Consider the following 22,701-nt stretch of genomic DNA (forward strand, 5'->3'; position numbering starts at 1 on the left):
TCATATATTAATGACATTGAAATATGAAATATAAACATATAAACTATTAGAATATTTAAGTACATTGAAATAAAACTCATATTATATGTATTAGTATTTCATTGGCACAAATTACTAAAAATGCATTTTTACCCATTTTGTACATCAAGTGTCTGGATTGTAAGAAGCTGCTATTCAGACATATTTTGCATATATGCAACTTAAAGTATCATACGTGACAGTGTAACATTTATTGTATCATTACAGCTACCATCATTCCTGATAAAGACAGCCTGCTATCATTGTACTGGAAACTGATAATTGTGAAAAGATTTCAGCAACAAAAGTTGTCATTATTCGATTACACAGTATATTTGTTTCTAGATTACCACATCATCATTGTTGCTCTCGCTGCTGTGTGATCTTTGAAGTTTTGATGTATAGATACATATTTTAGCCTGTTCAATTCTTCCTCAAATTCAGAAACACATAGACAGGTTTGAAGGCAATTTCTCACTGAAGTGTGTATTAAAAGAGAAGATGTGTAGGATAACTTCATCAAAAATGGAAGTTCTTTGGGCAGAGAGAGATAAGGAATGATGAATCAACATTAAGGAAAGCTTGAGTAGAATCTGAGTTGTAAACAAGCTGTGGTGCTGCACGAACCTATTACATTGAATGTGAGTAAACCCTTTCATATGGAGTTAGATGATTGCATCAAAGTACTAGTATTTCTTGATTTGTAAGACCATTACCCCACCCTTGGGCATAATCATCAATACCTGTATATACAAAGAGAGAGAGAGGGGAAAAAGTGCCATGGTGCTTATATGTATCTCTTTGGATGAGGAGGTAATTCCCTATGTGCCAGAGCACATGTGAGGTAATTTTATTACATGTTCTGTCAAAATGTTTGTTTTTGTTTTTGTTTTTTCTCTCCCAGAGGGTGCATGAGGCATGCATGTTTATGTTTTTGGAAACTGCAGAATCCTATGAACCTGCAAATATGTTTTGAGCTGCTCAGCACGCCAATTTGTATTCTAAATGTGAACAGTAATACACAGGTAATTGAACACTGATAACTTTCAAATGGTGACTTTCATATTTGTCCAGTTTGCTTGAATGTTCGATTCTGCCTTTGGTCTTGCATTGTGTTGCATACATGCAAAAGTACAGGCAAACCCCGTGATAACAAGCTCACTTGCCACAATGTACTACTTTTGACCATGTGAATTCAGTGGTTCCTATTTTCCATTACTATATTTAGCTGGCCTTTTTTATAGAACGTTAACGAGGTATTGGTTGTAATGAGGTAAAATCGGCTGTCCTCGCAACTTTGTTATAACAGGGTTTCTCTGTAATTGCTCTTTCAGGATAATGTCTTCTCAGCTTCCACTCCAAAACTGCTAAAGCAAAACTGCCAAAACACTAGAAATTTGATACAGTTATCTGCAAAATGTACAGACTAGCTGCATGACTTAGAGGCATTGCTTGCCCATGTGCATATTGTAGAGTCCTTGCATTGATACGCTTGTGGACATCCAGGGGCTAATGAATTCTGTTGCTCAATTATCTTGATGAAATTTTGAAAGAGTGAATTACTTGCTCACAAAGTAGTGAGGGTTCATTTTGGATAAATTCATTTTCACGGAATGCCAGAAATCATTGTCCTCATACATATGACATTATCTGGTTTCCCATTCAATACCATCCAGTGTAATTTACCTTGGTAATATTTCTTCCTATTTTTTTACCGTTTCCATGGTTATATTCAACATCATGTGATATTCAGGAATTGATGGAAAATGTGGCATTATAATCAAAGAAAGCTTTCATATTAAAACATTCAGAAGAACAATGCCTGATGCTGTCCATATACTCCAGTTCTGCCATTTGATATATGAAGTGCAACTGAACGTGCAAAGGCTGTATTGATGGTGTCTAAGGTTATGTGTTTGTTTGTATGTGTGTGTGTGTGTGTGTGTGTGCATGTCGCCATATATTTCGCAAGTGTAATTCGCGAATTGTGACTTGTTAGACAATTATGCGAGTGGTTGCATTCGTGATGGAGCTCACAGTGACGGAATAAATAAATAAGTACTTTTCCTTTTCAGGAGAGGAGTTTATTAGTGATTTTCCACTTTGGAGGGATTTATAGATGAAAGGTAATATTTTTGGAATATCACTGATATCAGTTGAATTGCACATTCACTGAAATAACAACACAGCAAAACATATGCATACAGTATAGTAAAGGATAAGTTCACATTGATATATATGTGGATTGAGTGAATGCAGCAATATTCGTAGAACACATCAGTGAAAGTTAGGGGAAAATCAGTCAATCCGTTCAAAAGTTGAGTTTTTGAAGTATTATTGCCACCATCGCTGGATGAGAAGACTACTACAGCTTGTGATGTCACATGCGTAGAATGATATAAAAGAAAATTCAACATATTTTCACTTTCCTCGCATAATAAAAGAGCACTTGACTTGCCTCTTTCAGAAGGTGGGGGGGGGGGAGGAGATATTACCCTTAACATTTGTCAGTAACAAGTTGAGGGAATGTGTACCTTTTTTTAAAGAATTCTCGTTATATTTTCCTTATATCGTTCTACGCATGTGGTATCACAAACTGTAGTACACTGTTGTCTTCCCATCCAGCAGTGACTGCACAGAAACTTTAAAAATTCGAACATTTGAATGGATTGTCTGATTTTTAGCTCACCTGAGACGAAGGCTCAAGTGAGCTATTGCGATCGCTCTTCGTCCGGCCTCCGTCGTGCGTCGTGCGTGAACTTTTTACATTTTCATCTTCTTCTTGAGAACCCCATGACCGATTTTCACCAAACTTGGCAGGTAGCATCCCTAGGGGAATAGGATCTCAGTTTGTTCAAATGGGCACCATGCCCCACCTGGGGGCCCCCAGAGGGGCCCAAACCCCCCAAAATTAAGAAATCTTAAAAAATCTTCTTCTCTAGAACCAGAAGTGATAGAGCTAAGTTAGTACTATGAGTTAATACATTGATGACTGTAGTTTCAAGATTGTTCATGGCAGAATCAGGGGTGCCCCCCTTGGGACCCAGGGGAGGGGGATGGGGAGGGGTCCTAATGTGGCCCAAATTGTACCATTTTCATCTTTTTCTTGAAAATGCCATTTTTTTGTCTTGTTCATTATGTGGACTACATGTAAAAAAACCAGTGAAAAGAGAATTTCCTTTATGGATAATAAAGCAATTCATTCATTCATTATGAATTTTCACCAAACTTGGCAGGTAGCATCCCTAGGGGGATAGAATCTCATTCCCATCAAATGGGCACCATGCCCCACCTGGGGGGCCCCAGGGGGCCTAAAGTGGGGCCTAAATTGTAATTTTTCATCTTTTTCTTGAAAACCCCTTTATGAATTTTCACCAAACTTGGCAGGTAGCATCCCTAGGGGGATAGAATCTCAATTCCATCAAATGGGCACAATGCCCCACCCAGGGGGCCCCAGGGGGCCCAAACATCCCAAAATTAAGGAATCTTTAAAAATCTTCTTCTCTAGAACCAGAAGTGATTGAGCTAAGTTAATACAATGAGTCAGTATAATGATGACTGTTGTTTCAAGTTTGTTCATGGCAGAATCAGGGGTCCCCCTTCCCCCCTTGGGACCCCCTCTTGGGACCCAAGGGAGTGGGGTGGAATGGGTCCAAATGGTGGTGTAGATTGTACGTGTTCATAATCGTTGAAAAACCCCTTGATGAATATTCACCAAACTTGACAGGTTGCATGCCAGGGAGTTAAGATCTCAATTTGTTCAACAGGGCACCATGCTCCCCTTTGGGGACCCGAGGGGGCCTAATCCCCCCCCCCCCCACATTAAGGAATATTTACAATTCTTCTCTAGAACCAGACTTGATAAAGTAAAGTTACTTTGTGTTTGTACATTGATGACTGTAGTTCCACGTTTGTTCATTGCAGTTCCCTCCCCCCCCTCCAAACTCGGCGGGGGGGGGGGGGGGGGAGGCAAACGCACCTCCGAAATAATTAAGGAATATTCAATAATATTGTTCTCTAGAATCAAAAGTGATAGGGCTTTAAGTATTTTTCTTCTTTTTTAACTGCATAGTCCAACATTCTATAAAGTACAGTGTACCTTGCAGGTATTTTTACCAGTGTGATGGAATATGCAAATGGACACCATGCCCCCAGCTCTCAAAGCTACCCCACCACAAGTTTCTAATGTTCTCTGGTAAGAGTCTGCCAGAATGCATGGAAGGTGAACTTGTGATACTCAGGTGAGCCTGAGACCCCCGGGTTTCTTGTTCTTGATGTGTTCTATGGACGATATTGCTACATTCACTCAATCCACATGTGCACAAGCTGTATGAAGGTGAACTTGTCCTTTAATGCGTTTTACTTACTTTGCGTGACAACTACTGAAGAAAGCACAAAGTACTTGCGAGCAGGCTAACGTGAATGACAACATTGATAAGTCATTTCGCACCACGTTCAAGGTGTCAAGACTTTGATGAAAAGCTAACTATGCTAGACTGTTTAAAGTTTCCTGCATTTTTAGCGATACGTAAGTCCAGCCACATACTCGACATGACGACGATGATGATGTCGGTGCCTAAAGTCTCCCATTGTCATGAACACAAATTTTCATTAAACTCCTCATTTTTGACTTACAATCAATAGGAATGTGATGTATCCTTCACATCAACTTTTTTTTGGTCTTGTAACTTAGCAACAATGAATTTTAAAGGAGATTTTAATGGGTTTATAAGGGAATAGAGTTGTGAGGTGATGTGATCACCTCTTCCAGTTCATGACCAATATTATTAATCGGTGAAAATTTGAAGCTAATTGTTAAATTTCTCAACTGCTTTTTTGTCTGATTTTGACGAAACTTAACGCCATTTTCTGTTCATCTGATCTTGCTCTTTTTATCAAAGTTGACATTAAAATGGCATAAAATTGCACATTGAGTTCCCTCCAAAGAACTAGGCAATGAGGACAGAGCGCCTCACATCAAGGCACAACCTCTGCTGCTAGTTGGACTTGAACCAGGGACCTAAAGGTTGTGAGTTTGTGGCCCTATTCACTGAGCCACAGAAAGTGGGAATACAATATACAGTGTACATGTATACCTCTGCTATTCTTCGAAGTGTACACAAAAGAGAGGAGAGAGAGAGAAAAAAAAAATATATATATAGCTGACTTGATGGGTGTATAATAGTACTGGGATAGAATACACACAGATGTGGGACAGCTCAAATAGTTCACGCCAAGACTGGAAGGTCGTAAATTGGTAATGCAATTTTGAGATATTGCCTTGGGGAAGTGGGGAGGGGGGGGGGGGGAATGGGCACCACGATTTTACAGAAATGTGTGGCAGAATGGCTCATTAAAACTTTAGGCAAAATGTAGTAGAGTGTCACCAAACATTACAATTTTGCTGTCTTTTTTTGGAGTGGGCATAGTACCGGGAAGAACAAGGGTCAAACAGGCAAGGTTATGAGGTAGAGGAATTGTCCTGGGATCATTACACAGCGTTGGAGACTGAAATATGCATGCTGTGTGTTTTCAATCATTGTTGCTCCAGCCGACATCAAAATATGTGTATGGGGAGTAGTAAAAACAAACATCCAGGCGAGTAGTAAAAGAATTAAGTTGGCAATTCTAATGGCCCTGGAGGGGCATTTTAATTTGTTGCCCCCCCCCCTTTCAGTTATTCCTTCTTACCCCATTTCCCCTGCAACCTACATAAAATGAAGGGAAAAAAAGGAAAAAAAAGAAGGAAATGTTTGTCTGACTGGTCTCTGTAAAGACTCAAACAATTGATTAGATTTAGTACTATCATTAATCAGAGGCTGCTACGAAAACTGCCCCTAGATATAGGTTAGAATTTTTAGCAGTTGTACCGGAGTTAGTAAAAAAAGGCAAATGAATGAAGCACAATTGTAGGTTATAACTAATAAGATACATGATAAATCCAATTTATCAGAATAAAACACTTGCTTCAGCTTAGGCATGTTTAAATACTACAAATAATGGTTTGAATTTTCATCTGTAATACTGCCTGTGTCTTGGAAGATCTAGTCGCTTTGATCATATCATAAGAAGAAAACTCCCATGCATAAAATGTTACTGGAGATTTTCTTCACAATCATATAATTTGCTGCGGGTCAAATCGTTTTTCAATGGTATGAGAAGGGTTTTGCAATAATAAATAATGGAAGTTTCACAAATAACGTCATAAAATGTTGCTTGTTTTGTGTGTGTTTATACATATTGTGATAGCATCAAAACTCACATGATTGCTGGAACAGAAAGTGACATACATCTTTGCAACCCATAAATGTAGGCCTAGGAATAATGGCTTGTTTTTGTTTCTGTCAGGGCAAAAGATCAGGATATTGTTAACATTAAAGATTTATAGTGCATTGTTGCCATTCCAGTACTACACTTAGCTGGATAACGTTCCTTCAACAACACTTCATAATGTGGCAATGGTAACATACGAAAAATCTTACCAGATACAGCCATATATACCAATCAAGTATTTGGTATATCAGAGAAGAAAGTCTTATTTACCAAACACTTGATTGGTATAGGTACCTATATGGCTGTATCTGGTAAGATTTTTCTTATGTTACCATTGCCACATTAATACCAGTCAAGTGTTTGGTATATAAGACTTTCTTCTCAAGTTTATTCTGTCAGTAGTGTCTGCTCTTCTTTCTCTTCTGCTCCCCATCTTTCTCTACTCTGAATTCTACACCTCAAAGACACACACACACAAACACACAAACACACAAACATGCATACACACACACATGCACACACACACACACACACACACACACACACACACACAAATATACACACTCCACACTGTGGCAACATACTAATTTTCAAACTAGATTACAAGGACATTTAATTTTGTAAATCAATGACAGACAGTACAAGATTCTCAACCTCAAGTATAAGTATCGTCAATTTTCTGCATCATTTAATTAGCATTTCTATCCGTGGAACTCCTCAGCATTTAGTAAAATATACACTGTATGGTGTGAATAAACTGGCTCATCATCAACTCATCTTACTTCTTAACTACTTAAAAAATTTCCACTTTATGACTCACAAGTGAATAAACCTTGAATACCATATGGTATATGGTTAAAAAAAAGTTTTAATCCCCCCCCCCCTCCCTTTTCCTAAACATTTTTGCAGATGAATCAATCCTTAGCAAAATGTACAAAATTGGTGGGTATTTTCCTGCAGGTTTACACTAGCATTAAAGGCAGTAGCCATCTAATGCAAGTCCTCATTACTTCTAAAAACAAACTTGTATCAAGGGAAGGAAGTGCCAGCTATATCATAAATCAGACTGTTACCCGGCTTGTCTCTGAGAAAAACAATTTTCCCCTTCACTTTGCCTTAGACTTGCTTTCTTTGAGTGCTCCAGGGGTCTTCTTGTATATCTCAAAGGTCAAACAATGTAATACCCTGCATGAGTACACCGGACATTTATCATGAATTAAATGTGACATGATATTGAGAGATGATCCCTCATTACAGATCCCAACAAGGTTTTCACTTTCCTACCTCTGACATACGACCTTCTTGTCCTCACAGAGACTTATGAATTCTACATCACACCAACTCGTATGGCTCCAGTGGGTGCAGCAAAGTCATATGGTGATTCATAACCATTTGGTTTGGGGTGTGTTGTAAAGGCTTTAGGATGAAAGTCTCTAACCACCAGAATGCTACAGTAAGAGCAATGGACCAGCGAGAGATCTGCTTGCCTGGACCCATAGAACTGATGGTCTACTGTCCCTGTGTCCCTTTGCCTGAATCTGCCAACTCTGATTTTGTTCTCTTTTTGTGCTACCCTTCTTTTCCAACCCATTCAGTGCAATGTTTTGGGTTTTCCCTCATCATTCTCTCACCTTTTCTTTTTATATGTCATTTAAATAGCTATCCATCTGCTTAAAAATCTGGCCACTGGTCACGTTCAGCGAATCTTCTTCCATTCTTTGCCTCTATTCAAGTCTCCAGCCGACCCTCTTTACACCTCGGTCTCCTGCGCCGCAAACCACCGCTTGCGCTTCGCCGCGTCCCAACTTGGGTCCATGCCGAGCTGGGCGTTCATGATGGGTAGGTTCTTGTTGAGGACGGGGTCGCCATAGCTATGGAGATGGTGCAGCAACCTCCTTTCCAGGAGCTCGACGGTGTCCAGTGTGAGGATTAGAGTCTTGTGCTTCAGCATGCTCCAGACGTTCAGACCTGCCAAGAGAAATAAAGAGAGGGAGCAGGAATACATTTTTAAAACAAGCTGATACAGATTGTTAGGAGGATAGCACCTTGCTGCATTACCATTGGGTACCTACTTGATTTAAGTGTCACACAAATCTGAAATTACCGGTTGTTAAAAATCAGTGTTTATAAGGCAAAACAAAAATCTGTTAATTCTTGTGTGGACACAAAAACATTGTTAACTCTTGCGATGTACAATGTGATACAAAAATCAATCAAGCTTACCTTTAAAAAAAAAAAAAAAAAAAAAAACCACCTCTATCAACAATTTGCCCAGCACGGCACATGTAAATGGAACACCAAGAAAACCCCCGTATTTTCAATCTCAGAATGCAATTTGCCACAAACAGATCCCTACACTTGAGTGCCCAGGGTCATGCTCTGGTCAATGTTTAGGCATGCACAGTTTGCAGCTTATTTACAACCTTACAGCGGGTGATTTTTTTTCTTCTTTGCATGTGTAGAAGGCAAATGAAATTGATTTTTGTATGAGCCAACAGTGGAATGGTTTTAATTTATTGTTTGTTTTTTTAAATGAGAAATACAGAGAAGATTAATACAATGGCTCCACTGCACACAAATCTCTGTTCCATTTATCTAATTCATGTCAATTCCTATTTGTTGAAATGCAGTCTCTCTGGCTGTGGAATGGTGATGAAGCCAAGACTGGTCCCAAAACTCTCCGGCTCTGGTCCTCCTCATGAAATTGAAAAGCTTACATGTGACTAAGAGACAGCTGGGATACAGTCAACCTCGCCTAAGTCGACCTCGCATAAGTCGAAAACTCGGCCAAGTCGAAGCTCCAGAAAAGTCCCGATTTTCTCTTTATTTATTTCTTTAAAATAATCTTGCACAAGTCGAAGTTTTACAAGTCGAATTTCGCCTATGTCGAAGATAATTTTGAGTCCAGATTTGTGTAAATACATGTAATTTTCATCGCACAAGTCGAAGTTTTTTTTTCCCCGTACGTCATTCAAACATTGAGTGAAGCATTCTTTCATTCTTCGATAAATAAGCGAAGGAAAAAAACCACTACTTTTGTAATAAAATACTCCCAAGGGTCGAATACAAGTTAACCCTAATATCCCTTGAATCCTTGATGTCCAGCTGAGAAGAACATAAAAACCAAAATTTCAGAAATGAAGATTTAGGTGGCCCGCGAAAAAGGTCGGATGTTTGCCATTACTTTTGGAAATGAACAGCGGTAACAATCGGCTCCGTAAGAAGCTAAAATAAATGTCAGATGTTTGCTTTTAATTTTGGAAATGAATAACGGTAATATTCGACTCCGTATGATACTAAAATGAATGTCGGATCTTTGCTCATACTTTTGGAAATGAATAACGGTAAGATTAAGCTCCGTACGGTGCTGAAATTAATGTCAGATATTTGATTTTGCGTTTGGAAATGAATGAGGATAACAATCGGCTCCGGAAGATGCTGAAATGAATGTCAATTGTTTGCTTTGACGATCGGAAATGAATAATAATAATATTCAAGTCCGTACGATGATAAAATTACTGCCGGATGTTTGCTTTTACGTTCGAAAGTAAATAACAATAACATTCAGCTCAGAAAGATGCTAAAGTATAAATGTCGAATGGTCACTTTGACGTTCGGAGATGAGTAACAATAATATTCAACTCCGTATTTGTACCATGATTGAATAAATGTCGGATGCTTGTTTTTAATTTCGAAAGTAAATATAGCAATAACATTCGGCTCCGGAAGACGCAGAAATAAATGTCAGATGATTGCTTTTACGTTCGGAAATGAATAGCAGTAATATTCTGCTCCATACGATGCTAATATAACTGTCGGATGTTTGCTGTCAAATTTTGAAATGAATAACAGTAACATTTAGATGCGTTCGATGGTGAAATTAACGTTTGATGTTTGCTTTCACGTTTGGAAATGAATAACAATAGTATTCAACTCCATACGATGATAAAATAAATGCCGGATGTTTGCTTTTACGTTCGAAATATAGCAATAACATTCAGCTCCGGAAGATGCTAAAATAAATGTCGAATGGTCACTTATACGTCTGGAGATGAATAACAATAATATTCAACACCGTATTTGTACCATGATTAAATAGAATAGATGTCGGATGCTTGTTTTTACTTTCGAAAGTAAATAGCAATTACATTCGGCTCCAGAAGATGCTGAAATAAATGTCAGATGATTAATTTTACGTCCGGACGTGAATAACAGTAATAATCTGCTCCAAACGATGCTAAAATAACTGTCGGAAGTTTGCTTTTAAATTTCAAAATGATGCGTTCGATGGTGCAGCGGAAATTAACGTTTGATGTTTGCTTTGATGTTCAGAAATGAATAAAAATAGTATTCAACTCCGTACGATGATAAAATAAATGCCGGATGTTTGCTTTTACGTTAGAAAATAAATAGCAATAACATTCAGCTACGGAAGATGCTAAAATAAATGTCGAATGATCCCTTTGACATACATGAAACGCATTTCGATTATTACAGTCCAATAACTTAAGTTTCTTGATTTTTTAAAACTCAAAACAAAACAAAAAACACTATACGTATTGCTATACCGTCTTCTGCATTTCAACTGCCAATAAAGACATAAAAAGACACTGCATTATAAAAATTTATCGGAGAATATCGGGAAACATGCACGAGACATTCTCCGAAGAAGCTTCGGGGTCTGTTCGATGTTTCACGAAGATTTTGCGAACATCGCGCACGTCTAGCACTGGCGAAGGTCAAGCGCTATGTCGAGACAGTAAAGACATTTTCAAAAGCAAATCACGACCTGATCATGACGCATTGTAAGGAAAAGTTCATTGAAAAAAAAAAAATATATATATATCTAATTCAAATTCTTACCGAAGTAAAAACATCCCCGAACAAATAACGGCGCCCCGAACTCCCGCGTTCGTTTCGCGATCTTTTGCAGAAATTACGTGCAACGCATTTCGACTATCACAGTCCAATAATTGAGCTCTAGGATTCTTTTTTAAAACATAAACAAAACAAAAATACTAATTACAACATAATACTACCGTCTACTGTAATTTCACGGCCACTAAAAACATGATAAGACACTGCATTATGAAAATTCGTCTGGAAATACAAGTCGAAGAAAAATTCGACTTCCGCGTAAGTCGAATTTCGCGTAAGTCGAAGTGTTTTCGCCGGTTCCAATAGATTCGACTTAGGCGAGGTTGACTGTATTCTTTTCAGTCACAGTCTTATCTTGGACACTATGATGCCCACTGTATCCACAAATAGGTTCATCCATCACATTAAAAAAAAAAAATGTACTCGATAAACTGTGACGACAACAACACCTTGCGGCTAACAACCTGAGGCAGAGTGGAGAGCGAGAGTTCATCCTTTCACTTATCCACTCAATCTATGTGATAAACACATTTTTTCTTTCTGAGATGTTATTCATTTTCTATTTTGTTTTGCCTGAAAAAAAAAGGGGGGGAGAGAAGGGAGGTTTCAAGACTTAAAACCTTGAGAATACAAGCTGCCTTGTATAGCATCAGACATTCCAAAGTGTTCCTCCTGCCTTGGCACTGCCTCTTTTTCTCTCCTGGGAGACGTTAGATACCGTAAACGATCAATTTGCGATAACAGTAGGAACCAATTCATCACTGCACCAGCAAGACTCGAGAAGAGAGAGAGAGAGAGCCGAGAGTTAAGAGGTAATTAAGATGTGGTAGGGACACATTTGGATTCTGGAGGGGCGAGATGCTACCAGAACTTTGCACTCCTCAAAAATAGTCTTTGATATCTATCTTTTCCTTTTCTGTCCCCTTTTTCTTGGCATCAATCAACAAGGAAGACTCCACGGAGGACTTCCGCTGTATTCAGATACCACGAGATGTCAAAGGGGGGAAAGAAAGCGTAGGAGATGAACAACGTGCCATTCCTCAGAGTAGAAGTAATAATGCACAATCTGTTCTTAAAGGGGATGGCTAGTAACCGATCAGTGGGAATCAGTGGGAATGCTGAGGGATGATTGTTCCAATCCTTGTGGGGTTCATTTAAGAGTACATTATATATCTACTGTTGTGTGAAAATTATTTGCTTCAGAACGGTCTCATATTCAAGTAATGTGCAGATTAATGCCCCGTCACTGACCAGGGACGCTTACCTGGAAACATTAAACTGATCAGTTACTAGCCATCCCCTTTAAAGGGCCATGGGGATTCTCTTTTGGCTAGAGAGTCATGATGAAAGGTGTAGGGAGTGGGGTCATGGATGATGGATCAAGATGCTGACTGCATGGGGGGGGGGGGGGGGGCTGAGAGTCCAACAGGGATCCACCGGTGGTCCCTTTGGAACCAAGAGATCAGCCTTAAAGATACTTGCCAAGGAAATGTTACATCTTCCGCAGTTCTTTAACCCCCCATTACCACAAGAATCACATCCCTGTCATACACATGGGACATGACATAAATCTCAATGGCCACGCTAGACAGCCGTGATAGCGATGACTTTGGAAATGAGCCCCCTTATAAGGTCATCCTATCCATATCAGCACACTTGAGACAATGATCAAACGTGCAAAAATATATGAGTGGAATAGCTGTGTATCCATAGTAGAGTAACTTTGTATCTATATTATACACTCTTGACATTGCATCATCAAAAAAAGAAGAAGACAACACTCCTTGAAGGAGATATACAGATATTTGCTATATACTGAAGTTACCACTCCATTCAGAGAGAAGAACCTTTCATTTTTTTTTTCTTAGAGCACACAAAAAGTTTGGGGAACACTGTCAGGAGAGACAAATGTGGCAAACTTGTGCTCTTATTTCAAAATATTACGAGCGATGACAGAAGGTGTATGCAGGTTGGGGTCAGATGGGGGAAACTGCAGTTGACATCCGAGGAACATACCTGCCAACCCTGAGACGTAATAAATCTGAACAAACAAAGACAAATTATTTAGAAATCTGAACTTTTATAAATGTATTATACTTTACTATTAACACATATTTCAAAAAAAAATCAGAACACACTGAAATTGATGAATTTTCTTTTAGTGAAAAATCTCAATATTCAGATTAAAACTGAACAGTTGGCAGGTATGGAGGAGGCTAAGTTTTGTCCATGATAATTCACGCTGCACTTCTTAATCTCTGACAGTAGCAGATTTAATCTACCACATAATCCTTTGATAAATCTTGGCACAGCATCATAATCCCTTCAGTGAATATCACCTTCTACCTCGCACCCGACTTCAAGGAGAGACAACTGGAAATTTTGTCCTGATTTCATCGCAATTTTCCTTGAATGCTCTTGTATACATTACCAACCAGGTAGTGGCTATTGTATGATTTCTCATTCATAAGATACAAAATTTGGGTATGAATTTTCATGTCACATGATCAGAATAAACAGCTTTGTATTTTCCATGCTTAAACATGATACGCCATATAAATTTGATTCATAGATCTGTCGAGACTGTTTATTGTTACAGTCACATTTATTTTACATCCCGTTTCAATGTTCCTTGCAAGGCACATCACAGCAGGTAATCTAAAAAATGACTCTACTAAGGGTTGTACTGAAAGATAGAATTTTGGTCCACTCCTCAACCCCCCCCCCCCCCCCCCAACATTTCAAATTCCTTGATATCAACAACATAAACAGAATAACAAGAAATATCTTTTAACTCCGATAATGGACGTAAAAGGTTACGCCAAATTACTGGTGTCACTAACAACAAACAGGCTACCCAATAAATTTGGTACAAAGCTAGCCGGCAAACGCACACACACACAGCTCCGAAGAGGGAACTTCCATGTTCCACTTAAAAAATGGACGAATGAATCCCAGTTTTATTGCATGGCGTGACTTTCAAAGGGGGATTAAACGTAACCAGGTACAGCTGGGGGGAAGATTTATATCTGGACGTGATTTTTGGATGAGTGGGGAAGTGTGCTGGCACGACAGCCCTTTAAGAGTTTGTGCTGACAGACAAGATGCAGTATATGAAACATATTAAGACTCCTACAATGTTGGATGTGCAGATAAGTTTCAACTTGGAACACACGGTTGTATATATCTTCCCATCAAAAGCTATAATATTCAAATAAACAGATGGTCAAGGGATGAAACCATATTTCCATATATCTCAAACATAGTACTTCATGTCAATATGAATTGGAATTGCCATCCATTTATTCACATTTTTTTTTTGCTTGCTTGCTTGCTTGCTTGCCATAAAAATAATATGACAACTTCATTCACTTACCCAATTCATCATAATTTAATAGGTATGATCAGAGATATGGCGGTAGGATACCGCTGCGGTACACAGTGAAATTTCTGGTTGTGCAAAATGTGTCTCGCATCTGCAACATGATGACATACGCTGCTTCATGTTTTCCACCAGATTAATTCTCAAACTCTCTTTCCCGCTCAGACTGCGGGGCTCAAAACATGCCGACAACCTGATGTTTGTGCTCGGAGAGGAATAATTATGGCAAATCTAAGTTAATTGCAATTCCATTTCTTCATGACACCAGAAAATCTGGGTTAATGGAATGGTGCCTCGTTCATCCTTACTCAACGAGAGGCACGAACGACAGGATTTCTTACACCCTCCCTTGAGGCCGAGCTGGTAATTGAGAAAGTGAGCCGGGCCTGCTTGGGGTTTTTTGTCAGTCATGAGCTCGAGAGGGCACTACTTGCCATGGTCGTCAAGCTAACTATGAGACTACAAGAAAAAGGGTACGCAAACGTATGCTTCTGTATACTCGCCTACACATACATCTTTTTTTTCCCTCTCTCTCTATCTTGTGAAGTTTCTTTTTTATTTGCTTTTTAAAAATTCTTTGCCTTTCATTTGCTCAGCTAATGTTAAGCTTTGCACATACTGATGAAACTGGTAAATTCAATTTTGTTCTTCTTCTTCTTTCAGAGTCTTTCACAAACAAATTCTTCAGTTCCATATAAATTTTTGTCTTTAAGTCAGATCTCTAATTCCCATTGTAAAAGTGGACACCACAATAACAATACCTGCATTCACTGTTTTTTTAACTAAATTGCGCTCTTGTTTTGAATATATAGTTTTGTTGCAAAAAGCAAACCCAATTTACTGTCAATTTGTTTTGTAACATTAACTAGTGGCATGGGTTTCAAATCTTACAGCTTGCACAGATTATGGAATGACCCCTGCACACATAAAAGACTGTATAGAGCATAATAAAACACTGAAAGAGCTGTCATACTGTACACTTTGTAGCAGTACACATTCAAGCACAAATTATTGCAAAAATTTAGGAAGAAATGAAACGTTTGGCTCACCTTCCGCTGAGAGTACATTGAAAGTCTTGATCCCGTTCACGGCTTCAAGGAAATTCATCGGCATTTCTTCCAAAGGCTTACTGAAAAACACAAATATTAGAATAGAGGAAAGAACTGAGGATACCAATAGAAAATCATGTGATCTACACATTATGATGTATCATATCATAATAGTACTGCAGTTGTCCTTTTTTTACACTTTCTATAATTTTAGAAATATTCCAGTGAATTTTAAGTTCCAAGAAATCAAAATGACAGTATCACTGTCAATATGAATTTTTTTTAAAACACAATATATGCAACCAAATATTTAAAGCTTCCATCCACGACACCAAGTGATGAGGTTTTCATTTCATCTCATTTTTATAAAAATGTGCTCCTCTGTACCTGGGTCATTGCTAGGTTGAGCAAACCCTGTATCTACAGAAAGTTTTTGCACTGTCAGTTATATCTTCTGTGACGGAAGAATGTAAAAAATTTGACTAAAATGACGATCTGGCAGATTGCATGCAGAGGAAGATATACAAAAAATAAATTAAAAAATCATGAGAAAAAGAAAGAGAGAGAGAGAGAGAGGGAAAGAAATAGAAAGAAGGAGAGACAAGAAAATATGAAAGAAAAAGAAAGCAAAAGAGAGAGGGAGAGTGACAGGGACTGGTATGATCTTACAGTAGGTGAAAGACATATCATCCGCTAAGACGTAGAAAGGGATTAGTTTCATTTGTTTCATAGAGCAATACCACCCTTCTTGCTCTGACTGAAATATGTACTGAAGATATTGCCACAGCGTCAGTTATGTCTTTTTTTTTTAAATCCTAAAATATATTCTTCACTTGGGATCCGTTCTTTGAGAACAAATGGGGCATAAATTCTGACACAAGTTAGTCTGGATGGCTGAAAGCGGCAGTCCATCGTCGTCGTTGAATCGGATGAAAGAGTGATAGGCAGTCGTGCGTCCTCGAGGGCTGGTTCCCATCACTAATTGTGGCATGTTTGCCCAGTTAGGCGCGGCCCCTTGTTATTGGCACATGGGGAGATTGGACTTGTTTGTCCAACAGTCACCTGAGTGCTAAATGAAGGAAAATACGATGCCTTGGAATTTCTCCCTGTTTTCAATCAATATGAAATTTGTTCAACCCTTTCTTACTTCTTATCTCAATTTTACCCTGATGGTGTCTTCTTCTCTCTCCCTTCTCCTCTCCCTCTCACTCTCTCTATTCTTTTAAGCTATCTACTTATCTCTATCTCTCAATCTATCCATCTATCTCTGTCCATCTATCTATTGATCTCTATCTATCTATCTATCTATCTATAGATCTATTTATCTATCTATTCATTTATCTATCTATCCCTATCTATCCATTAATCTATCTCTATCTACCTATCAATCTCCATCTATCTATCTATCTATCTATCTATATCTATATCTATCTATCTATCTATCTATCTAGCTATCTATCTATCTATCTATCTATATCTATATCTATCTATCTATCTATCTATATCTATATCTATCTATATCTATCTATCCATCTATCTATCTCTATCTATCTATTATCTATCTATCTATCTATATCTATATCTATATCTATCTATCTATCTATTTCCATCTATTTATTTATCTAGATCCATCAATCTCTTCATCTCTGGCTTCTTGATTTTCCTTAATTTCACTTACATACTGGTGACTCCCATTATAAAGAAGTCCTCGAGACCAGCAGATTTCTTTCATTATATCAAAATTTTGTTACAACCGAACAAATAATGTATGTACACAGATATAAAGATGATAATTCAGGGACCTGAATTTTTACTTTGTTGCAACTGATATTTTGTTACAACTGTGTTCGTCATGACCAGGAGTGCACTGTACACGATAAAGCTTGATTTGGAGAAGTAATTTCTCTTTCGTGAACAAAGTATGGGCAACAACAGTGATTTGAATTCTGATCCACACTGGCTGGGATGGCTCTGCCTTCTCAAGCAATCACCAATCAGTATCATCAGTACAGACATACAGATTACATAAAGTTCATTGGTCTTTATCTTTGACCCATGGAGATTGACCTTTGACCTCTTTAAAAAAGGAAAATATGTATCTCCTAAAGCATCTCTATCCTTAGAAAATCATATTTGCAGTGGTCTTTCCTGGCAGAAGTTTTGGCTAAAAACAAAATTTTTGACATTTGACCCTGAGGTTTCAAGACCTTTTTATTCCTGTAATTTCACAGGAATATCTACATTTAAAATTGCTTCCTATCAAGTCATATCACCACAGCAGTTTCCCAGTTGAAGTTACAGCTGGAATGTGACAATTTTAGCTGAAGTTTTATGGTAACCTTTGAACTTTGACCTTTGTCATAAAGATATGAAGTGCTGTGCATGACAAGTGTTTCATTCATGGCCCACAGTGGTAATTTGATAACATGATGACCAACAACATGGATCCTGCTTCATCTCATTTTCTGCAAAATGTGCTACTTACGGACACCATCATCCCGAGCAGACACATAAAATGAGATTAACCACATTACTTTCTGCATTTCGAGCAGATTGGATAATCAAATTCATCTTCATTTCACTAAGAGAACTTCGCCACTCGGTACCACTTGCATTCTGCATCATTGCAGAGAACTTCATTTGCTGAGGATGGAAGATGAAAATGCGTGCTGGAAAGGGGTGGAAGTGTGTGCAAGAAATTTGACCAACAGCACAAAACACAAATCTGACCCCTACTAGACAATTGCCTTAAAGGGGGACTGCCTCCGACATGAAACCGGAACCCTCAACCTCCTCTTTCTCTTCCCCTGCATTTTTTTTCTGCCCGCTCCCCTCCTGTTTGCACTTGTTTCATTTGAAGTCAATTTACACCCTTTTGAATCAATTACCTGCCAATTTCCTGTCTTCTATTACTTACTCCTTTATGCCTGGTTTACATTTGAGGGAATATTGGAGTGCGGCTACGCTAAGGCATAAAAGAAAAGGAATGTGTATTGGGATGCATGGGGGTGGGGCAGGGCCAAGTCAGCACCGAAAGAGTTAATGCATTGCCTTTGCTCACCACCGAAAATGTGATAAGAGTGGTATGCTGAAGTGCGCGCTAAGAAGAGCAAGCGAAACCTGACACAGAACATACAACTTTCCCCCCTCTTCGGCACAACGACGCTCCAATATTGTGGGTGCTGGACATGCTCCAAACTTGGTTTGCGTTCCAGCGTGTCTTTGGTGGAAAGATAAGTTGTAAGTCACTGAGGGGTTTCAGACATACAAAGAAACTCGTCCATAATCACGTTTCTTAAATGTGATTCCAAACTAGGCAGGCGTTGCTGTGTAATCATACACTGAAATGAGTCACCCTGCTGACCGCTTATAACTGCAAATGACATTTTGTCCATCATGATAACTCCACACAAATATCTAAATAATCTTCTCTGTGCTGCTGAGACACTCTGAAATCACTTGTTTATCCTCATACACTTATTTTCCCCATCTCTCCTTGTTTTCTATCGTATGGGAAAAGCTCATTCAATTGTTTTACTGTCATTACTGAAATTCCATCCACCAGATTCTCTTTCTCCCTGTTTGTTTTTTACTTCCTCTCTCCTCCTCCACACCCCTCAAAAAAACCTTTTAATTCCATCCTTTCCCTCTTGTTCTGTCTGCCTGTCTGTCCATCTGTCTGCCCGTATCTCTTATTTCTTTCTCCGCTCCTTCTCTACTTCTCCTTGCTCACTATGGGGTCTGTAAAGAGCTTCTGGCGCCACCTGGTGCTTTTCGTCAGGCCATGCAAGCCTCTACTGATGGCCAGAGAAGGATGCCCATCATTTCCATGATTAATCTGTCTCAATGCCAATGAGGACAATTTCTTCATGACATTTCTCTTTTTCTTTTTATTTGCTCGTTAGTCTGATGGTAATTTCAATCACATCACCATGTTTTTGCAAGTTTGAATTGCCTGCCACAGTTTTATCATCAGAACCCTTCCCTTTTGATGGTAAGTTCATGTGTGTGTGGGTGTGGGTGTAGGTGTGTGTAAATGCAATGGTTTTATCCTCTGTAATGGGGGCTGTCATTTCATATATGACTCCGAGGGTATATGCAGAGAATGTAGCTCTGAAACTCAGAGCTCTAAGCTGCTTCCTTTGTGATGGTGGTATCCATCCTTTACAGACACAATCATAATCTTTAAAGCCTTCATAAGTTCACACCATTTCAAGAGTCCCATGCAGAATTCATGTACTCAGCAGACTTGAAAGATACAGACTACAAAAACTGTTTTTCAGTTATCCAAATATCACACATTCTTTCCATAATAATATAGACTGGTTAAATTACACATTGAAATGCTATGAGTATTGTAAAGCAAGGAATGTTCACGTGCATTTTAATTTCGCGAATTTCGCAAGAGCCAAGTTTCGTGAAATTAAAATGCACGTTAAAGATGTTAGAGGCAACTTGCGAAAATTTCATGCTGCGAATAAGGCCGTCGGATCCCATTCGCAAAAATTTCATGCTGCAAAATTATTGTGTTTTAGAGTCCTTCAAAAAACAAAGGTTGTTCTCAGCATCTAATTAGAAAGCCTGCATGTGGCTTGCCCAGCATAGCAACTAATACACACAAAGTCCATTCAAAGATTTGAAATGCATTGAATATATACAGGTGGACAGAAAAGTTTTTTCTTAGGCTCTCCGAGGAAAAACTTTCGTAAGCTTGGTATAGAGGTAGACCAACTTATTGATGCATTTTATTCTTTATGTGAGTTGAGGAATACAATTATATTTCAGCTAGGATGACTGAAGATTTTTTTTTCTTTATTCATTACTTCTGAAGTGGGTAGCAGTTTCATGTAAAACTTTGTCCCATGAATAGTACAATCTGCCATGTACTGTTGGAATTTGACAGAAATGTGGATATCAGGTGATTGACAGCTGTGACAAATCTTTTGCTATGCAGCTTAGCCACACGTCCCTATACTTGTGTCAAATTCACTTCATTCATATGGTTATTGCAGGACTCATTTCTCTTACTTCTTTTTTTTTTTTTTTTGGGGGGGGGGGGGAGGCAGGCAGGGGCCAAGACATTCCTTTCCCATGGGAATCCAACCCTAACTACCACAGAATCAACAGGCAAGGTGTTTTTGTTTAGCTTTGAAAGGACTTCACCCTTGTTTTGTCATTGTACAACCTGCATTTCAATGGAATTCAGCTATACTATGTAGATAAAGGTCTTGGACTTGCCCAGGGGGTCGTCTTGGTTATGCAAATAGCCCTATTGATCCTGATTATTGTTATTGTCCACTCAGTACAATCATATTTTTTAAAGACATATGTCTTATTCTTGTTATTCTAAAACTGCTATAAAATGACCATAACTGTATCCTTTGGCAATATTTTAACAAAAAAGAAAAAGAAAAAGAAGAAGAAGAATGAAATCATAGCTAATGGCTCTGGCTGCATATACTGCATAACAGTTGAAATGAAGACAGCCTGCCGAAATCATTTCTGTGTACACTGCAACTTCATGCTCTACTTTCTTTCTTGGTAACTTGCCAGCCTTCAAGTGGAATGAAGCACATTGCAGCTAACTACAACAGCTATCCTCTTAGTGGGAAATAAGCTACCTTTGGTGTAATAGGACATAACATAAATGCATGTAGCTATTTCCCAAAAGTTTATTACAATGGCAGTATGTGTCTATAAATGTCTTGGTATTGATCTCACAAAACATTTGTATGCTGGAGTGAGCTTTCTTTTTCTTTTTTCTTTTTTTTTTCTCGTGCAAGTGAACATCATCATCATACAACTTGGCCAGCACAGTCAGTCCGTTTCTGAAACTCAGCCATTAAAATGTTATACAATTAACATCTCCAAACATATTAAAAAACTAGGGAAACTACCTGTAACATGGGGTCTAGATACGACTATTCATGAAATTCCAAAAATCTAGTACATTCTGTACTCTGCAAGCTCATATTTTCTTCTCTTTTTTTTATTAAGCAGGAAAAAAAAAAACACCTAAATCAATATTTGTCCAAACATTCCTAGAAGAACCATACGACTGAGCTTTCATACCCCTCCATCCCATTCTCTAATACTTGGACTTGAATCAAACTATGCACCCATGAAACACGATCTCATCACTCTCAAAGCGCCTCCCAGCTCCCAGTACGAACACATGACTCCGTAGACGTGACCGTACGCACATCAGTCTCTCTTCCTGAGTCGCAAATCTTTCTGATACGTTCTTCTTGTATTTGCTCACGTATCTGCTTGTTTCAAACACTCGCTCGCTTTTACTTGGACAAGTTCCCCCCTTCAAATCTTACCCATACCTCCCTTCACCCTCACCCCTAAAAAAAAAAAAAAAAAAAAAAAAAAAAAATGATCTACGTGGGTCTGGGTGGGAGGTTGGGCTTGGAGGCAAAGCGCACGAAACCAGAGTCTGAGGACAGAGGGACACCAAACACCAATCTCATTAAGGTTGGGAGACGGTTCTGATTGGATCTCGCCCTACAATTGAATGCCATCCACAAAAACAAGTGACGAGATTCCAAAGCATATATATGAAAAGGAAGGAATGGTTTAAAAACAGAATACACACCAAAGCCCCTCACTGGGTGCCAATGTTATGAGAGGCTTGAAAAATAATAATAATATAAAAAAAAACCGCAATGCTTTTTGATCATGTTTGTCAAAGTTCATGAAAAAGGTCATATACCTAATATGAAACACCTGGCAACAAAACAAACAAATCCTAACAATATTAAAGTCATTATATTCACTAACAACCACAAATAAAGGATAATCATTTCTTTGCTACATCAAACCTGCACACTTTTGGAAACATTGAGAATATAATCTGCCTAACTTGTGTGTGTATTTACTGCTGACATTTGGAAAAAAAAATCATCAAATTGACTGGCATATGGCAGTACTTTTTTAAAAGCAACTACACATTTTTTTTTCTTCATGATTTTTCACAATATGGCACTGACCCTAGAATTCGTGCTTTGTTTTGCTGGGTAAAAAAAAAAAAAAAAAAACAGTTTTTATGTGCATTGCATGTTACATCCATGGTTATGAAGTTTTTAACGAATACAA

The 22,701-nt window shown here is 38.4% G+C and overlaps 1 protein-coding gene across 1 annotated transcript in view; it reads right to left on the minus strand.

Moving 5' to 3' along the window:
- Nucleotides 1-7,815: 7,815 nt before the first annotated feature.
- Nucleotides 7,816-22,701, minus strand: part of LOC139733225 (large ribosomal subunit protein uL4m-like) — a 40,770-nt gene continuing 25,884 nt past the window's right edge. Inside the window, exons 8-9 of the mRNA XM_071644064.1 lie at nt 15,601-15,680; nt 7,816-8,259 (exon numbers count right to left, since the gene is read on the minus strand). Of these exons, the coding sequence (XP_071500165.1) occupies nt 8,042-8,259; nt 15,601-15,680 (298 nt within the window). The 3' untranslated portion in view covers nt 7,816-8,041. The remainder of the gene's footprint in view (nt 8,260-15,600; nt 15,681-22,701) is intronic.

This window comes from Diadema antillarum, unplaced genomic scaffold, assembly GCF_040938485.1.
Source record: "Diadema antillarum isolate AM-2024a unplaced genomic scaffold, OU_Dant_1.0 seq00000463_RagTag, whole genome shotgun sequence".
Classification (NCBI taxonomy): domain Eukaryota; kingdom Metazoa; phylum Echinodermata; class Echinoidea; order Diadematoida; family Diadematidae; genus Diadema; species Diadema antillarum.